Source organism: Argiope bruennichi, chromosome 3 (assembly GCF_947563725.1).
Source record: "Argiope bruennichi chromosome 3, qqArgBrue1.1, whole genome shotgun sequence".
NCBI lineage: Eukaryota > Metazoa > Arthropoda > Arachnida > Araneae > Araneidae > Argiope > Argiope bruennichi.
In genome coordinates this window covers 134,733,634-134,753,517 of record NC_079153.1, presented here as the reverse complement: position 1 = coordinate 134,753,517, position 19,884 = coordinate 134,733,634, and the positions used below count along the sequence as shown (strand labels likewise).

General features: G+C 27.7%; 2 protein-coding genes across 3 annotated transcripts in view; both read right to left on the bottom strand.

Annotated features, from left to right (window-relative positions):
- Positions 1–12,089, bottom strand: part of LOC129962743 (serine/threonine-protein kinase 11-interacting protein-like) — a 37,338-nt gene extending 25,249 nt beyond the window's left edge. Inside the window, exons 1-8 of one of the 2 annotated variants that reach the window (XM_056076725.1) lie at positions 11,745–12,089; positions 10,322–10,515; positions 8,716–8,883; positions 7,950–8,057; positions 4,049–4,117; positions 3,836–3,965; positions 2,702–2,805; positions 1,258–1,389 (exon numbers count right to left, since the gene is read on the bottom strand). In XM_056076725.1, the coding sequence (XP_055932700.1) occupies positions 1,258–1,389; positions 2,702–2,805; positions 3,836–3,965; positions 4,049–4,117; positions 7,950–8,057; positions 8,716–8,883; positions 10,322–10,515; positions 11,745–11,805 (966 nt within the window). In that variant the 5' untranslated portion in view covers positions 11,806–12,089. The remainder of the gene's footprint in view (positions 1–1,257; positions 1,390–2,701; positions 2,806–3,835; positions 3,966–4,048; positions 4,118–7,949; positions 8,058–8,715; positions 8,884–10,321; positions 10,516–11,744) is intronic. The other variant, XM_056076724.1, reaches the window with a different exon arrangement.
- A 7,299-nt stretch (positions 12,090–19,388) lies between these two features.
- Positions 19,389–19,805, bottom strand: LOC129962984 (uncharacterized). Its single transcript, XM_056076987.1, has one exon. The coding sequence runs from the start codon at positions 19,803–19,805 to the stop codon at positions 19,389–19,391; it is 417 nt and encodes a 138-aa protein (XP_055932962.1).
- Positions 19,806–19,884: the final 79 nt, after the last annotated feature.

Here is a 19,884-nt window from a genome sequence, read left to right as displayed (position 1 = left end):
TGGCCATGCATTATTAGAAAGTACATTATACAAACAAAGTGAGAAATGTAGTGAAAAGTGAATAACAAAAAATTATTTACAATTTTCTGCACTGATTTAATTGATAATGATATTTCACAGATATTAGGACAAATTCATAGTGCTGATTTCAAATATGTTATTTTGATTCTAATTTTTAACATATTGAAATGATTTTTATTTTTTTTTATTTTTTTTTTTTTTGCAATTTTTAAGATTGGAGTGAAACTATCACAATTATAAATCAATAATACATTAAAACAATACAATAAATAAATTTAACCATAGATAATAATAATCAATATTTAAATTAAAAGGCGATCAATACAAAAATCACATGAAATCTATGAAATATTTATGCTAAAAAATAAAATTTAAAACAATATAAATGAATGAAATAAAGAAAGAAATTTCAACAAATTAAAGTCAAAATTTTTTAATGGTATGCAAAAAAATACAAGTACAATCAATTAAGGACCAAATATAGCAGCTCAATTAATTCATGAAAATTATTTCATTTTACATCCAATAAAAGTTTTGCATTGGAGGTAGAACAACAATAGTTTTTGTGTCTTATTGCCTTACTATCTTTGTTACATTACTTTAAAATCCTGGTTCAACCTCTCTCCATGCTCCCCAATAAAATGACCCAAACTGTCAGGGAATTAGTTTACATGAGTGTGTAGAAAATGTGCACTCATGTTAAAATACTATATTTCAATCCTTTATAGAATATTTCAGATCAATTCTTATGTTTTCTGCTTTTTGATAACCCAACAGATTCTTAATACCTAAGATGAAGTATGCATAAGCAGAGGACTTCAACATCAATAATAAATGAACATCTTGAATTTTTTAATGTTTATAAATTTGAGGACAGTTTAAAAAATGATTAGTTTTAGTTAAACTTCATAAAAATTACAACTAATCCTTCCACTATAGAATGCATAGTGGAAGGATTAGTTGTAATGAATCAATTTTGTTTTACACATTTTATTAATGAATTCAAATACAATTAATGCAGTTCATCCTCAAAACTATCTATTTTTTCTTCAAATTTCTGGAATACCTGCTGTATATATTATTGCAGACATCTGAGAAAATTAAGTAACATACTTTTAATATTAATTTTGCTAGATTATTAATATATCGAAAAAGAGCAATATGGTGCTTCAATTAAATAGATGAACAATTATTAAAATAAATTTAATAAAATTTAAAGGGTTCAAACAAATTTACCATTGCTTGTGTAGGTAGAAGTATTTTTCCATTGAGCTGAAAGCCATTCATCAATGCATACTGATTAATGTAACTTGCTACAAATATCTGATGGTGGCTGTGGAAATAAAGAGGATTTCCTTCAAGGTTTAACTAAAAAAAATAAATGAATCATTAATATAAAAATAAAACAGCAGAATTATACATAGAAAATACATTCAACACTTGTAAAAATTGTAAAAGATTAATAAAACAGGAAATGTTGAAATAGTAAAAAATTCATAAGAAAATTGATACTTTATTATGGATTAGATAACTCCACTTTTCTACTTTTTTATTATTGTTATGAAATTATTGAACCAGTAGGAATGGTCTTCCCAAAACCTTTTAGCATACTCAGTAATAATAAAGGTGTTCCCCTTGCAAAAAATTCTGCACATTGGCTAAAACAGAGAATGCCTTATATGTCATTAGCTTATACAATAGTCATGAAATATTAACTTGTGTCATGAATATAGCTTTTTACTGAATCTATCCTGTGATTCTTGGTGATTCGATTTTTTCACTATCATGTGATCCTTGGCATACAATAAATAATATCTGAAAGTCAAATTTGTGTTTTAGATGCGTTTTCTTTTTCTAACCGATTGAATCAAAATTTAACACAGAATTACAATTGTCAGCGTTAGATGCATTTGTAGTCACAAAATCACATACCAAATTTTATATAATTAAATCAGTGTACTTTTAAGTTAAGTTACTTCTGAAAGTACAGAAGAAATCAAACAGTGTTGAATTTCTCAAAATTTGATAAGTGTTTACAACATAGATATTAAATCTCTGTTTAGAATTTCATTCATCTAGTTTTCTTTGTTTTGATGTAATTGTGTTAACTATACAATTGATCAGTGAGACTTCCTCTAAATAGATTTTGCTCAAAATTTGATAGAAATTGACAAATTTAGTGTAAAAACTGCATACCACAGCTCAAGTTGCTTCATCTAGCTCCAAGTGTTTGAGTTATTTCTATCACAGACAGACATTTACCAAAAATTTGCTTTTCAAATTCAGGAAAATCTAAAATGGGCCAAGTTCGAATTTTCTAATGTTTACAATATTTTCTCAATACTTTGTATAGAAGAAAATAAGCAGTATTCCATATTTTTTTCTTTCAAAACTAAGTAAATTTAAAGGGCCTGAAAAATATTTATATTATAAAAAAAGAATGAATTTCCTTTACAAATAATTGAAATAAAAAATTAAAATTGCAAGCATACCACAAACATAATAAATTTAATTGTAGTATCAGACAGGTATATGTATGCCAAAATGAAGTAATTCCTTTATCAAATAAACTTATACATATAACTGAAAATAGTTCTAATTCATTTTACTTATTCAAGTCACAATAAGTTTCAAAAGAGTTTTCATTGTAAATGTTTTTGAATAATTACAATGCACTTACCACTTTTAAGACCTTTAGTTTATCTAAAGGATTTAAAACATGATAAGTTGACAGCAAATTGTTACTAACATCAAGTTCCTCTAAATTAAAAAGGCAGTCTATACCTATATAAAAAATATAATTTATAAACAAAACATACAAATAATCATTTCAATTTATTCATCAACAAAAACAATCGGTTTGAAATAAAATTAAACTTTTAACTCTTTTAGTACGATGTTTTTCATAAATTAACCAGTTCTAAAGATAATTTACATCTGTCAGAAAAGAAAAAAAACATAAAATTATATTACAATGTTTACAAAGACATGATAAATCTAGTACAACTAGGGATGAAAATATTTTCTCAAATTCTTAATTAATTAATGATTTTATTAATGAATTTCATTTTATGAATGAAAATTTAATTACTCAATTGTCAAGAAACATTCACTATATTCTTTTTATGCTTAGAAAATAAAAATCGATGTTAATATGGGGCTTTGGCTTCCTTTTATCCTCTGCAATTTTATTTTTTATTAGAATGAGAATATTAGTAGCTTCAAATGATTTTTAAATCTAACAGCTTTCCAAGAAATTACATATAGGTATAATAAATGATTTTTAAAAGCTACAAAGTCATATTTTTTCCAAAAATTATAAATGATTTATCAAGAACAATTCAAATATAATTAAACATAATAAATGTTAATTTATTATAGGTATATTAGTAGCTTCAAATGATTTTATATAGAATATTAGTAGCTTCAAATGATTTTTAAATCTAACAGCTTTCCAAAAAATTACATATAGGTATAATAAATGATTTTTAAAAGCTACAAAGTCATATTTTTTCCAAAAATTATAAATGATTTATCAAGAACAATTCAAATATAATTAAACATAATAAATGTTAATTTGCAGCCAACTATATGAAATTATGCTATTTTTTTTTAATATTATGATTCAATAGAACAACTACTAATAAAAAAGAATCTTTTATATTAGTTTCAAATTTATAAAAAAATTACTATTTAATGATTAAAAATTTTTCTAAAATCTTCCTTATTCATCCTAGCATTTATGAACAAAATCTGAAAAATACCTAATGAATAGAATATAAGAAGCTTTTAAGAAAATAATAAAAATATGTACCTTCCAAGTCTTCCAACATATTATTCTTTAAGTACAGTTTTGTAAGTGATCGGCAACTAGCAATATTGAAAACTGGTATATGCTCCAGCTCATTGTAATTTAGATTCACAAATTTAAGATTCTTTAATACCTTTAAAAAAAAGGAAAAAATATAAACAAATCCTTTATTTTGATTTTGAATAAAAATGAAACATTAATATAAGTAGTACTTACTTGAATTCCATCAACATTTTTTATATGGTTCTGACTTAAATGAAGTATTTCAACATTAGGTACATTTCTCTGGAAAAAATAATAATAATAAAGAGTTCAATTACCAAGTTTAAAGTTATAAGAATTTTACATTAATTTAATTACATTATCCATAGGATGAAAGCACATTGTATGCTTATTCCTTAGATAAAATTAAATGACATAGTGTAAATGTAAAATGACAGTATAGTATATTCATAATACAACAAATAAAATGAGTTTTGCACATATTACTTAAATAAATTTTTAAAAAATAACAATAAAAATATTTTCAAACTTAATTACCAAATAAATACCAGCAAATTAAAATAATATACATGTATATAAAAAAAAAGCATGCATCCTTTTCCAATATTTCTGATTGTTGTTAATACAAATATTTAGACAAAATTAAATTTAAATTAAATTAACATTAAGAGTAAAATTAAATTAAGATTAAAACTAATGAAAACAGCTTAAATTTGGAAAATTATACAAATAAAAATGCTTCATAATGATAGCTTTGCATGTATTGAGATTGAAAACTCTATGTTTCCTTTAATATTTCTGATAAATATTCTTCTACATCTAACTTAAAATCCAAACAATAAATTAATTTACTATGAAATACTAACTAAAATAGCACATGGATACAAAATAAATTCTTAATAAAGATAGGAAAATTTTAAAAATAAATTTTAATCAAATAAAATGAATCTTCATTATATAATTTAAATATCCACACTCATCAAACATCTGGTTTACCCAACTTATTAGTCATAATGATTCATTTATAACAATATTCAAAACAAGCAATTTTTTTTAAATTTACTGTTATTTCTATATTTTATGTTAACAATTTGTAATAAAAACTATCTGATGAAGCAATTTCTAAATTAAGTTTATGAACATCATCAATTATTACTGGTGAAAGATAAACTAAATATAGAAAAAAAATATTATTTTAAACCAAGTAAAATATTTAAAATTGTGTGTTTTTAGATGAGTGAGTGAATATTATACCAGCGCAAGATCGTGTTTTTAGATGCTTTTCAAATGAAATAATATGTTTCAAATAACAAAGGAAATTTAGATGCATACAGAATCAAGTAGTAAAGATAGATCATCTTTATAATCACCCAGATGACTAAATCACATTAATTCCAGCTTCAAAATTTATTAGTAAGTAAACTAAATCTAATATTGGCAAAATTTTAAATGAATGTAATTATCAGATAATATTTCTTAAATAATAATTTGAATTTCAAGCAAATAACATAAACAAAACTGAAATACATTTTAATCTTGAACAAATATTACAGAAAAATAAAGTTTACTTGAAATAAAAAGTGTAATAATACTTACATCCTGAGCCAGTACTAAAGATATAATTATCTGCAAATATTTATATGGGCAAAAATACTTATCTGGGAAGAATTTATAAAATTAACAAATATATTTATAAACAGAGAAGGCCATCATTTAACAAATTATATTAAAATTACAGAAACTTCACTTTTTTGGGGGGAGGGGGGGAGGAGGATCTAAATATTCAGGAGATCATATTCTACAAATATTATGAATGAAAATCAATGTAAGCAAAAATCTGTTGAAGAATTTATTCCAGAGATGAAAGTAACAGCAATGATGATTCCTTTACTCTTGATAAACTTCAACATGTAAATTTAAAAAAAAAAAACCCTCAACTCACCCCCAAGGTGGGTTGGTATAAACATGAGCTTCATTTAGTTTTACTATGAATTTCAAATAAACATTATTATCAATTTATAATGAGCTCTGGCCAAGATGAAAGGCACAATCTAAATGGATTATTACAAATAATATTTACTCTTTAAGCAGGAAAGGGATTGAATTCTATAGATATATTGAATTTTACAGATTCATCTATTTGATTCAGTAATTCTTAAAATTTTTGAAAGATTGAAGTACTAGTATGTGTTAACTGTATGTCACTAGAAAACGGTTAAGAAAAAGTCCATTCCTGTATAATTTGATTTTTTTTTTTTTAAGTTAAGTATCAAGATTGATTTTAAATAAATTTATCAACCAGGGAACTGAAAAAAAAAATTGCATCCAAATAACACAGGATTTCTTCTCTGCAAGGATTGCAATTATATAATTTATCTTGTCTATCATAAACAAGCTAAATATGAAAAGTAATTTTTTTATTCTTGCATTTTATCTATTACTCTTTAAAGATGGCTTGATTTTTGATGTTCTTCAAATTAGAATAAAAAGAACATCAGTGAAACGGTTCTACAATTTTCTTCAAGATACAATTACAATTTTTAGTATTTATTATTATTTTTTTTTTAATAATTTATCTTTATCTAATTTGCTTCTCAGCTTAACATGTTCCAAGAGTTTTTTTTTTAATTTATTTATTTACAATTCAAATGACTTATACTTTTGAAATAAAACTTCATAATAAAATATGCTAATCTATGCTGAAGATATCTCATTTAACAATAGTGATTAAAACTTGTTACCTCTCTTTAAAAAACATTTAATTTTCTAGGGGGAAAAATCTGTGATGATTCTATACATGGAAATTTAAAATATACATTGAAAAGGCATAAATTTTTCTAATCTAATTCCCAAGGAATTGCTTAAAATTATATGAATCAAATATTACCTGAAAACAGAAAAATTAAATTTTAGAACTAAAATATTTTCCAATCTAATCTTTAGAAGCCTTAAAAAGTCAATAATTAAAATGCCTAATGCAACTGAAGCACTTTCTATTAATTTCAAGAGGAATAATAACCTTCCATTTATTAAAAATTGATAATGTAACAATTCATAGCATGTTAAAATTACAAAAATAAATAAATAAATAAAAATAAAAATTATATCTTTATCACATACAGCAAATGTCTTTTCTTTTTACTTTACAGCCTTATATTGTGCAGTTCTTTGTTTTGTAATTCCAGTATCCAAGTATATTCTAATTCATATACATATTTTTAAAAAATAGGCAAAACTCGCCCTTTATCTTTAAACATCAGCAAAATTTTTCTTCTATAATATTTACCCTTGGATGATACTTCTGCTTTATTCTATTTTCTTCATCAGTCAATAATTTACCAAGATTAAGCAAATCAGTTGAATTTTTATTTAAAGAACATATAAAATTAATCAGTTTTCATATCAAATCTCTTATCCAATAAATTCCCTAATTTAAATAGCAAGAAAACTTCTTTTTCATTTCGATACTTTGCCTTTTCAAACAAACAAAAAAATGAATAAGTCCTAGACATCCAAAATCCTCTTAATATGAATAAAAATGCATTAAAAAATATCATTGTAATGGATACTACCAAACTAATATGTGAACAATACATGATTGCTAGAATAAATATCACAGCAAGAAAATCAAAAGGTGATCTTCTCTACCTTTTTAATTCATTCAATTTTTTTACAAAATGAGTTAGACCATTAATGGACAAACTATAATCCTTTAAGAAAGCTTTGTTGGTAACTGCAGATTGTAAAATAATAATACAAAAATCTTAGAGACACTAAAAATGATTTGTTTATAGCAAACAGCTAAATATTTAGTACAAATAAAATTTCTAGAAATGACATCATAGTTTCTTCATCACATTAACAACAGGAAATTTTAAAATTCAAGATCAAAGAATTATTGAGTTTCACAATAAATTATATTACTGAAAAAAAAGTGTGTGATTGTGTGGGTGAGGAGAGAAATTGCCACTTCTAAAAGAAGTTTCAATATGCATGGATTAGACACAAAAAGATTGTAGTAAAATAACAATAATATATTTGGGAAAGTAAAGGTATAAAAATTCATTAATATGATATACATTTTTGACTGACACAATAAAACAGAATAACTTACAAGAGATTGATCTAAACTTGTCAAATAGTTACATGAGAGATTCAGTTCCTTTAATTCAGGCCATGAATAAGATTCTTTCTCAGAATTCAAAGACTGCCCAAAAATTTCCTAACATAGAGACAAAAATTCATAAGAATGTGCAAAACACCATTTTGGAAAATAAGATAGATCACATAATATTATAATAAATTGGTATTAATACATACATCAGATTTAAACTTAAGCAGTAGAGCAAAGCAAGTTTCAAGCTATAATATGAGAGCAAGATTAAAAGTTAAAGTTATTTATATCATATATGTGTTATAACCACATGTGATCTTTGAATAGTATTATTTTATGTCAACTTTTAAAACTATCAATGAGCAAAAAATTGTATTTCATAACGAAAAAAATATTAATAAATAAATGCAGGGTTTTTTTATATTATTTATTTGATAAATTAGTTACTAAAAATAAACTATCAATAACTTCACTCAATAATTCAAAACTAATTAAAAGATCTTTTTAATTCAAAAAGAAAAAAAATTATTTAATTATGTATATTTCCATCAAACAATGTAACTATTTAACTAATTCTGGAAGTTTTAATATTAATATAGAAAATTCTGTCACTTAGCAATTATAATTTTAATAAGATATTTAACAAATCAAAAATGTTCAGTAAATCAGTATAAAATGCATTATGCAATTCTTATTTAACCAAGAATTTGAATATTCACCTTAAATAACAGCATTGCAATATTGAATGATTCAATTAATTTCTCACCTTTAGTAAATATATACTTCTACAACAAATCAGAACTTTTAATTGAGCAGATAAACAATCAAAGCCAATTATTAAATGAAGTGGCATCTTTCTAATCTCTAAAACTTTGAGGTTTGTAAACTGAGAAAGATCTACACCACCTCTCAAGGTCTCTCCAGTATGGAAAAGCTAAAAAATAATTCAAATATATGACTGAAAATATACAAAATAATTAATGAGAATGTCAAAGAAAAATAATAATTAGAAAACATTTTTAATTATTTTAGATAAAACAATCTTGATTTTCAGATACTGACAGTCAAAGATAGCGAGGGTGAACACTATAGGAGACTTAAATAATTTATCATTACACTCAGTTAAAACAATAAGGAAATCAAAATCCTGGGCTATACAAGACATAATTAAAAACAAGAACAAATATTTTACAACAGCCATTTTCCATATCAACACAAAATCATATAATAACAAATGTTATTCATTAATAATGTGACCATCTTTACTAATCAAGGCACTGTCTATTTGAAATGTCTCTAACAATTAAAATAAAATCATCTATACTTTAATAAAAGTTTAATAAAATAAAAAGTTAGAATATCATCTGTTCCTTGCAATTCAACAAAAAAGTATTGATATATAAAATAATAGCAGAAAAAGAAATTTTCCAAATCATATTTCTTCTCCATCATACTTGTGAAATATATCTATGACAAATGCAATGGGAGAGGAAGAAATAATTTGGGAAATGCAATGGAAATCCCCATTTCTTTCTCCGATAGAACTCTTTTCCTCCCCTCTCACTGAATTTGACAAATGCAATGGGAAAATAAGAAATTATTATTATTATTTTTTTTTTTCACAGCACACAAGGTTCTTATTTCTTTTCTTAAACGACGAAAGAGCACCAAGTACAGAAAATTAGCCCTTATAGTTGCATTCAGGGTCATTTACTACCTGATCAGGAAAAAGTTTAAAGAAATTTTTGATTATCTCAGCAAACATGTCTAGGCTTCTGAAGGCTAATGCACATGTTCACATATTAAAGAATATCAGTATTAAATCTATAAATTTGAAATGTAATTATTGAAAAATTATTGCCAGGAGTATCAACTGATAAATTGAAATTTTGATATATGAAGATTTTTTAAAATCTTGATTTAGTGATCATCAGTTGAATTTTATAAGGAGTTAGATAATGAATTGGATATTTGTGAATTCAGATTATTATATATATTTTGCAAGAAAGAATTAGGAAATGATATAAAGGAAAACTAATTAATTTTAAGTGCTTTAATTTTACACAACAAATATTTTCTTTTAAAATGCATGAAATTTTCTTTAAATTTTGTGACAAAAACACTACATTAAAAATCCAGTATACATTTTCATAAATAAAAAAAGCCTAAACATATATTTAATAAACAAAAGGTTACAGAAAATTTTTTTGACTTTGTAAGAGTAATTTTTACAGTATAACACATTATTTATAATTGCTGTATATACTAAGCTACCACTTTCAGATATTTCTGTATACCCTACAACTCTGCATATCTCGAGAAGAAAACAATTTTACAAATTATAAAAACACATTGTTTAATTAAATATTTACCTTCAATGAAGGAGTCCTTTTTATAAAATCATATATATATCTTATATCAGTAGTGATATTCTCTGCATCTGATACTGATATATTCAACAAGCCAGGCCATTCTTTATTCATTACTTTTACAAATACTGTATTTAAGAAGTATAAAGCACATGTTGTGAGGGATAATTTACAAGAGCCATCAATTACTTTGTGACCTAAAAGTATATTAAAAAGATATGAGTTTTTTAATGCCATAACATCAACAAAAAAAATTAATTAGTATTTGCATGTTTAATGAGTAATGAAAAGCTTTCATTCACATATATAATAATCATGTTGCATACAAGATAAAAAAACATAATATACATACAAACAACAATATAACAAAACATAAAATGTTACATAAGATTTCAAAATATTAAAAAATAATAATTAAAATTTTTTAAAAACCTATATAACAACTATTTAAAAATGGCAAATTTCAATGGTGTTTAAATGTTTTTAATTAGCATTTGAAAAAATAAAAAGAAATTGATTATTTAAATAAAAGCTTACTACAACTTTTCTATTTGTTCACTTATCAGTTCTACCTATTAGTGTTATCTTTTTTTTTTACATATCATAACATTGTAGGATTTTTTTTTTAAATATATTAGTTTAAAGCAATCCTTAGGATTAAGAATATTATTGCATAATTAATCAGAAAATCAAATAGCAAAGTAATAAAATCATTTATTATTTCATCTTTAAAAAATTTTTCTTACCAAGATCTAAAATTGTAAAGAAATTAAAACATTATTCTTGAACTGAATATTATAAAAGTAATTAATTAATTTAATAAAACATAAGTCATAACTAAAAATTACAATATTTTAGAAATTCCAAAAATATTTGCACGTATTTTGCCAATAACATGAATAGTGCCTCATAATTTAGATTTTATTAAATTAAATTATCAATCTTTTTATTTAATTCTTATTCCTTCTTACCAAGGATTACTTGCAACATGAAATTTTCTTTATTCAAGGCTAAAATCAAAATGGGCTTTGTAATGCTTCTTTAATCTTTTTTTTTATTTTATAAAATACATCCATACTTTTTTACTTCGTCCTTTTTTATTATAAAATAGTTGTTATAAGTTAAACTTTCAGAATAAATTGTCAATCAGATAGAGATTTACAATTTTTGTTAATAATAAATAACATATATCATACAAACTAATGTTTTTCAAATATTTATACTTCATGAGCAAGATGAATGAATATCACTTCACAACGAACGCAAAAAATTTTAAAAATCCAAGTTTAAAACACGATTTTTAAGAGAGAAAAGGTTGAAATTTACATAAAGATTGTCTAACTTTTTCTGAAAGTAGAACAAACAAACAAAAAAAGCATGAAGTAAAATTGAAATTATTCAGGAGGGACAATAAAAAAAAAATTACCATTTGTCCTCAAAAATTGCGCAAATCGAGAAGCGTGGACATATTTCGATTCCAAAGACATTGTCAATACACTTAATTATTTTTTTAAGATACAAAATTTGACCGCTAGCAAATAAATGAGGAAAAAAATTCAAGGATCATTCCTAATCTGGTTTGAAAATTTTACATGGTTGTGCTTATCATCAATAAAGATTTCTTAAGACAAAAAAAAAATATTTCAAATTGATTAAAGTGATAAAAGTCAAATTTTTTTCGAAACTGCTCTGAAATTTTGTTAATACGCAATTTCATCACAACAATAAACATCGAACATGTGACGTTCACTCGCAATTTCACGAGCATGTAGAATTCCTGCTATTTGTCAACGAGACTCGTTAACCGGAGGACGCTTGAACCCCCCATTTGAAGTTGAAATGGCGGGAGAAGTGGGGGAAAGCAGCACTGGAGGACGGATTTCATTCCGGTAGTGATGGAAATGGGGGTATCGATGTATGGTTGCTTACGGAAAAGCTTTTTTCGCCAAAATTTGAAAATTTATTTACCCGCTAAGAATGAAGCGCATTTTTGGAATGTATAGGGTGGAGTGTGGACGAATGGCGGTTGGATCTATGATGAAGGCAGACCTTATTTATGCACGATCTTTTTTAATAAAAGAATAATACCGTGTTATAATATATTTATTTTTGCTCTTAATTAAGTTTTATGAATCCAATTTTTGACTAGAAATGAATGTTGACTGTGGCTGGGAACTTGGGAAAGCTGAATTTTCTACAGGCGCCTTCTATTTATAATTAATTAAATGGCAAGAAACTAATATGCTAACTCATAATTAAATTCTATCTTCTATTGGTTTGTTAAATGAAATTTAAAGTTTTCACAAAGTAATGGAATGAACTTACAAGTTTCATTTAAATTCTTAATGGAAGCTAAAAATGATGCTTTATCCGGAATACAAATTCGATGTGGTTTTAATTTTATTTCTTGCAATTTGGCTGTATTCATTGGAAAGTATTTTAGTTTTTTTTTATACTATTAATTTTAATGCCCATATTTTGTTTGTTTGTTGTTTTACAAAGCTAAATGTTGTTTTTTTTTAAATTAACTAAAAAATTTTTTAAATGATGCTTTTAAAAAATTATATATATATATATTTACCTAATTAAGTAATAAATTAGTGTTATAGAAAATTTAAAACATTTTTTATAACTGCAGGCATGCTTTGATTTTGTTATTTGCTAGTATTTATAGTAGCAATAAAGCATTTATATTTTGTGGTTTAAAAATTGCAATAATAAAAATCTGTAATCTCTTTCTTGCAGTTTTGTCCATTCTTTTTTTTAATGTTGATAATGTGCATGATGAACTCTTTAAAATTTGTTTTCAAATTGAATAATTCATACTTGTAAAAATATGCATTGTAAAGATATATATATATATAATTTTAGCTAAGTTTTTGATAAAATATGGCTTATTCTTTGTTAAGAAAGTATGATAACCAAAAATTCTCAAAGGAATCATCAAAATATTCAACATTTTCTATTTAATAAAAACTAATTTTTGTTTTGTTAAAATAAGATTTATATTGAATTAAAAATTATATGCATAAGCTGATTAATATTACATGATTTTAAAAAGTACTTTTTCAATACATATATTTCTTATTCTAATTTATTAATTTTTTTTCGTAAATGCTTAATACATTTATTTATGCATACAGCAATTCAGTTCTTCTTTTAATGCTAAAAATCATAATTTTGATTGAAAGTATCCAAACTAAATTTGAAAAGGTAATAGAATCAATTATTTCTAATTATACAATTGGTGTAATAATATTTTAAAAGAAAATTTGTATTAAAAATTCTAATATCGTGGATAAATTTGTTCTAAATGTTGAATTTTCTACTTTTATAATAATGCTCAGAAGTTAAAACTTTTAAAGAAAATTTGGAATGTAAAAGTCATATTTTATTCAACACTTACATTTTCTCTAGAAATTTTTCTTTTTCTTAGTTTTTTGAAGCTTAATTTCTTCTCATTTTGATTTTCAATAATAATTCATGAAATAAAAATGATTTGCTTCACAAGCATTCATTATTGTAATATACAAATGTATATTAGTTAACCAAACCATTAACAAAATAAACATTTACTCCACCTTAAAAAATACTATACTAATATTGTTTTAACTGATTCAAATGAGTGGATAAATACCAAGTGATGAATAGTTCTGAGATATTGTGTAAAAAAAAATTATAAAGGATGATGAAAATCCTTAAAACCTGTAAAACTTATATCTTTTATATACCTACTTTATCTTTTAAAATTAAGGTTTTGACTAAATTATTAAAAAAAAAAAACACGACAATTTCTATAAGGATATAGAAAAATGAAATGGGAGAATATTTTTTATTGTTTTAAGGTAATGATAATTACACTGGCATAATGAATTTTAACACTGTTTATGTTAAGTTGAAAAAATTATTTACAATTTAGAATCAATAATAAAAATAATCATAATCTCTGAATCAAATTATCTGGAAATTTATTTGTTCAATAGGCAATTTAATAACTTGGAGAATAAGACTAGTCACTTGGAGACTTTAAAACAAATTCCATTGTCCCCATTACAAAAACGTAAAGAAAGGCTAATTTCCAAAAATAATTTAGTATTGATTCAATTCACCTTCAGTAAAAATTTTAAACTACTGACACAAGTAGATTAAAACTGTCTGAGTGGTTTAACTTACATATATCAATTGGATCAATAAAAGAAAATAGATGGCAATCAACTGAAGACAGATTTTATTCATTACAGAAAAAAGGATGGACAGAGAATGAATAATATCAGAAGGATCACAAAATATGTTCTGATCATTGTTTTGATGAAGGAGTTTGTATGAAACCAGTATTTTAAAAATCAAAGTAGTTTTGTACATTTTAAATGCAACTGAAAGAACTTCCTGGGCCATTGTATTCACAAAAGAAGAAAAAAGAAATCTTTTAGCATATGAAAGAGCAGTTGAACTTGGATATGTATCATATAATTGGGAACTTCTAAAGAGAACTTGACAGGAAAAAAAAAAACTTAATGAACAAAGAGAAAGCACAATCATTTACAATTGGAATATATGATATAATATATTCTCAAGATATTGTATCAAAGCTGATAATCTATGCAACTCCTCTCAAAATTCAAATTATACCTCTAAAACATGATTCTTATTAATGCTTAAACCACAGCCTGAAAATTGGAAGGAAAAAAACTGTAAACAGTATCTTTCACTTGTGTTTCCAATATCATTTTAAATAAAAAAAAAAAAAAAATCTTTCTTTTTTATTTAGTTAAAATTACTTTTCAAAAAATCGTCTACCTCATTATTATTCATTGTAACTAAAAAGAATTTAAATTAAGTATGTTAAATGTATGATGTGTTATTCTTTGTTTTTTTTATTAATTTTTTAAAAATTTTATGAAATAAAAAAAATTATATGCTTCCCTCCCTTTCTCTCTTTTATCTTTATACTTTTTCTGCCTCTATAACATTAGTATATAAGATCATACAGTTTTTTTTTATATGAATACAATTAATTGAAAAATAAATAACCATTGTGGATATTTATCCTTAAAATTAGATACCTGAATGCCATCACTAATCAACTCGCACTAAAAGAAAATTTTACTTTTGAAGAAAAATAATTATTTTGCGAATAAAAGAAACCTTGGTTAATGCTTCAGAAGAAAATTTCATAATTTCCAAATGTATTTTTTGAAGTTTTAAATACTAAATCTGAATGATAAAATGGTATTTTAACAAAATTTCGAATATGGCTGTGTTAATTTACCTAAGCATTTTTATTGAACAAATAAAATATCTTGAAGGGTACGAGAAATTGCGTTGTTTCAAGATGTCATAAGGAATTGTTTACCTCGTTTGTAGATTTTTCAGCTACTACTGCAAACATAATATTCCATTTTTTTTTTCCCCAAGATTATTGTTATCATATAATATTATTGCTGTCATACTTTTTTTTTTTTTTTGTAATCATTCTATTGCATACAAAGAAACGCGTAATGTTGAGTGACAGAAAAAACAAGTTTAAATTAATGACAAAAGAATAAGTTCATCTTTACTTGATTAGTTAAATTTTGATAGTCTTGGAAATGAAATGAATTTTATTACAATAATAAAAATTATTGTAGAAATACATTCTAAAATATTTTTTTAGTTTATTTATATTAAAAAGACAATTGTATGATAATGAAATTGATATCAATAAAAGGATTTTGATATTAAGTTTGGAAAATGGTGTTAGTATCATTTTTGTACAATAATATTGTTACGAATTTCCTGCGATGTGCTTAGAGTAAATTCAATAAGCAGAATCCTTTTAAAAAAAATAAATAAAGCTATTTATTTAACGAAGACTACAAGAATAACACTGCGCATTCAATAGCTCAGTCACCAGCCTACAGCTTGCTTGCTGTCTAAGGCTCCAATACAACTCCTAGATCTCGATCTCGATGGTAGCTTATCGGGGTACCCGTCCTTGGAGTAGGACTATCCCCTTAAATGACATAACTGGTAGAAACTTGACTTTTAGTAATTTTGCCATGATAACTGTGATGGGTCTTGACTCGATGGTGGAATGAGAGCAAGTGGCATGGAACTTCAGCGAAAAAATGGTCTTTGGAGGTGAGGGAGAGTGGGAGAGTTGTCTCAGCCAATAGGAAAGCAGGTTGTCAGGAGAGTAGGAGAGGGTGATGCAGAGGGTTTTCGGAGCTTGTTTTTATATGCTCTCTGCCGGAAGTGACGTCACTAACAGGAAGTTATGTCGTATTAGAAAAATCCAGAACCTTGGAGAGAATTCAAGAAATCAGGATCCCTCTAGAAAATTCTCTCTGTCGCCAAGGTTTCCAACTTCCGTCGCCAAATTTGGCGATAAAAATTAGTTGCCTAAAACATCGCCAATGAGCCAATATCTCGCCAATTTGGCGACTTGCTATTGAAATACAATGGGATACATATAACATTCATTATCATAAGACAAATTACACCAATTTACAGAATTCGTAACATTGCCCCCCTCTCAAGGACTGCACGTCCCGGGCAGTACAATCCTTGAATAGGTAAAAATTATTTACAAGTATATACAATGGTCGACAGTACACAGTTACATACAAGCATATAAGTGGCTCTTTCGATCAGCTAGTTTCGTCCCTAGAGTTACAAAAATAAGGGGCCAGCCGATCACAATGCACTACCCTAGGCCTTGAGTTCTTAGATTTTTGGATACGAATCACAACGTCATTTAGTCTTTTTAGGACTGTATATGGACCGTTCCAATTTGTCTGTAACTTTGGAGAAAGTCCTTTTCGTCGAATCGGGTTCCAAAACCAAACCTTGTCACCTTCGTGAAATTCATGTCCTGTAGCTCTCGTGTCGTACCTAGTCTTCATCTTTTCCGTTGCGATGTCGATCCGATTACGGGCGAACTTGTGCACACTTTCTAAACGTTCCTGTAGTTCATGGACATATTCTTCAGGAGAAGAAGGCACATCAGGAGGGCGCCCAAACAGGAGATCACAGGGCAGACGGAGTTCACGACCGAAGAGCATCTGGGAGGGAGTGAATCCAGTGGTTTCATGGACGGCACTTCGATAGGCAAGCAGGAACATAGGAAGCTTCCGATCCCAGTCTTGTTGATTCATGGAAACGTGGATAGAGAGATGGTTTAAGATCGTTCTATTAAATCTCTCAACCATGCCGTCTGACTGGGGATGTAAGGGGGTAGTTTGTGTCTTATCAATCTTAAGAAGGACACAAAGTGCCTTGAATACAGCAGAAGTGAAATTTCTGCCTTGATCAGAGTGCATCTGAAGGGGCGTCCCATAGCGAGAAATCCAGTTCTGCAGTAATACTTCGGCAACTGTTGTAGCTTCTTGATCAGCGATCGGGTAGGCCTCGGGCCACTTGGTAAAATAATCCTTGACAACTAAGATGTATTTGTAGCCATCATTTGAACGTGGGAGAGGCCCTAAGATGTCCAACACGATTCTTTCAAATGGTGCCCCTACATTATAGCGCCGTAATTTTCCACGGCATCGTGTTTTGGGTCCTTTTCGGGCCCCACATGCATCGCAGGACTTGCACCATCTTTCTACGTCATCTCTTACTTTGCTCCAGAAAAACCGCTCCCGAACCTTTTGGATGGTCTTCAATATTCCAAAATGACCTCCGGTTGGACTACTGTGTAATTGTTCCAACACTTCCGGTATTCTTGATCGTGGGAGTACTAATTGCCATTTTGATGTTTTGCCATCCTCAGACTCCCATTTTCTGTATAATACACCATTACGAATATGGAGTGAATCCCAGAGAGCCCAATAGCGTTTGCTGTCCGGACGATAGCTGGAGATATCTTGCCAACTGGGTCTAGTGCTAGATGATTCAAGAAGTTCCAAGATAGGTTTTATGTCGGGATCCGTAAGTTGAGCTTCTCTGACTTCTTTATCGCTCCAACGGTCTATTTGTGTCGATACCGAATCCTTTATTTGACGAATGACAGGTGTTATCATGTCATATTTCTTCTCGACTGTAGTGCAGTAAGAACAAGCATTCGAGCATGGTCTTCTTGATAAGGCGTCAGCATTACCATGAAGGGACCCCTTGCGATGCTTGATCTCGAAATCGTACTCTTCAAGTTTCTGAATCCATCTAGCTATCTGGCCTTCGGTGTTCTTAAAATTTAAAAGCCATGTCAGGGACGCATGATCCGTTCGGAGCAGAAACTTCCGACCGTAAAGATAACTATGAAAGTTCTCAACAGCTTTTACAATGGCCAGTAATTCTTTTCTGGTGACGCAGTAATTTCTTTCAGGCTTTGAAAGACACTTGCTCCAGTATGCGATGACATGTTCTTGGCCGTTAATTTCTTGGGATAAAACTGCTCCGACACTTTCATGGCTTGCGTCCGTGTCAAGAATGAATTGCTTTTCGGGATCCGGATAAACTAGAATGGGAGATGATGTTAGAGCCGTCTTCAAGCTATTAAATGCTTCCTCGCATTCGTCTGTCCACAAGAACTTCTGTTTGTTTTCAGTCAGCCTGTGGAGAGGTCTCGCGATTGAAGAAAATCCTTTAACAAATCTTCTGTAATATGTGCACAGACCGAGAAAACTTCTAAGCTCATGCACATTTTTAGGGCGCCTCCAGTCTTTTACAGCTGACACTTTCTGTGGATCAGTTCTAACACCATCAGCAGAAATTATGTGACCCAGATAATTCACCTCGTGACGGAATAAGTTGCATTTGGAGGGGTTTAGCTTCAATTTGGCCTCTTTCAATTTTTCAAATACTCTCCTTAGGTTGCTGAGGTGTTCCTCGAAACTTTTCCCTACAATGATGATGTCGTCTAAATAAACAAGGCAAGCTTCAGGAGTGAGTCCGTTCAACACTGTCTCCATGAGGCGCTCGAAGGTAGCTGGTGCATTACAGAGACCAAACGGCATGACCTTAAACTGCCAAAGTCCTTGTCCTCCTGTCGTGAATGCTGTCTTTTCACGGTCTTCAGGATGTATCTCTATTTGCCAATAACCGCTTTTCAAATCCAAGGTAGAGAACCACTTGTTTCCGCTAAGAATGTCTAACGTGTCATCGATTCGTGGAAGTGGATAACTGTCCTTTTTGTGACATCATTGAGCCGTCGATAGTCTACACAAAATCTCGTAGATCCATCTTTCTTTCGGGTTAACACGATGGGAGAAGCCCAGGTACTCGACGAAGGCTCGATGACATCTCGTTCCTGCATGTCCCTTAGTAGATCTTTAACTTCTGTTGTCTTAGCAATTGGTAGTCTTCGGGGATTCTGTTTAATAGGAGAGTTATTCCCAGTTTCAATTCGATGTTCAGCCAATTTCGTCCTCCCGAGGTCACCAGATGTACAGGAAAACAGTTCCTCGTATTCGTCAATAAGCATCCATGCTACACTTTTCTGTTCCTCATTCAATTCAGTGGGCTTCAACAGATTCAGTTCGAGTTCTTTAGAAGGCTTTTTCGACATGATTTCGGGATGTTTCTGTATACAGGTGACTGGAGCACATGTTGCTAATACGTCGCCTTTCCTGATTTTTTAGGATTAC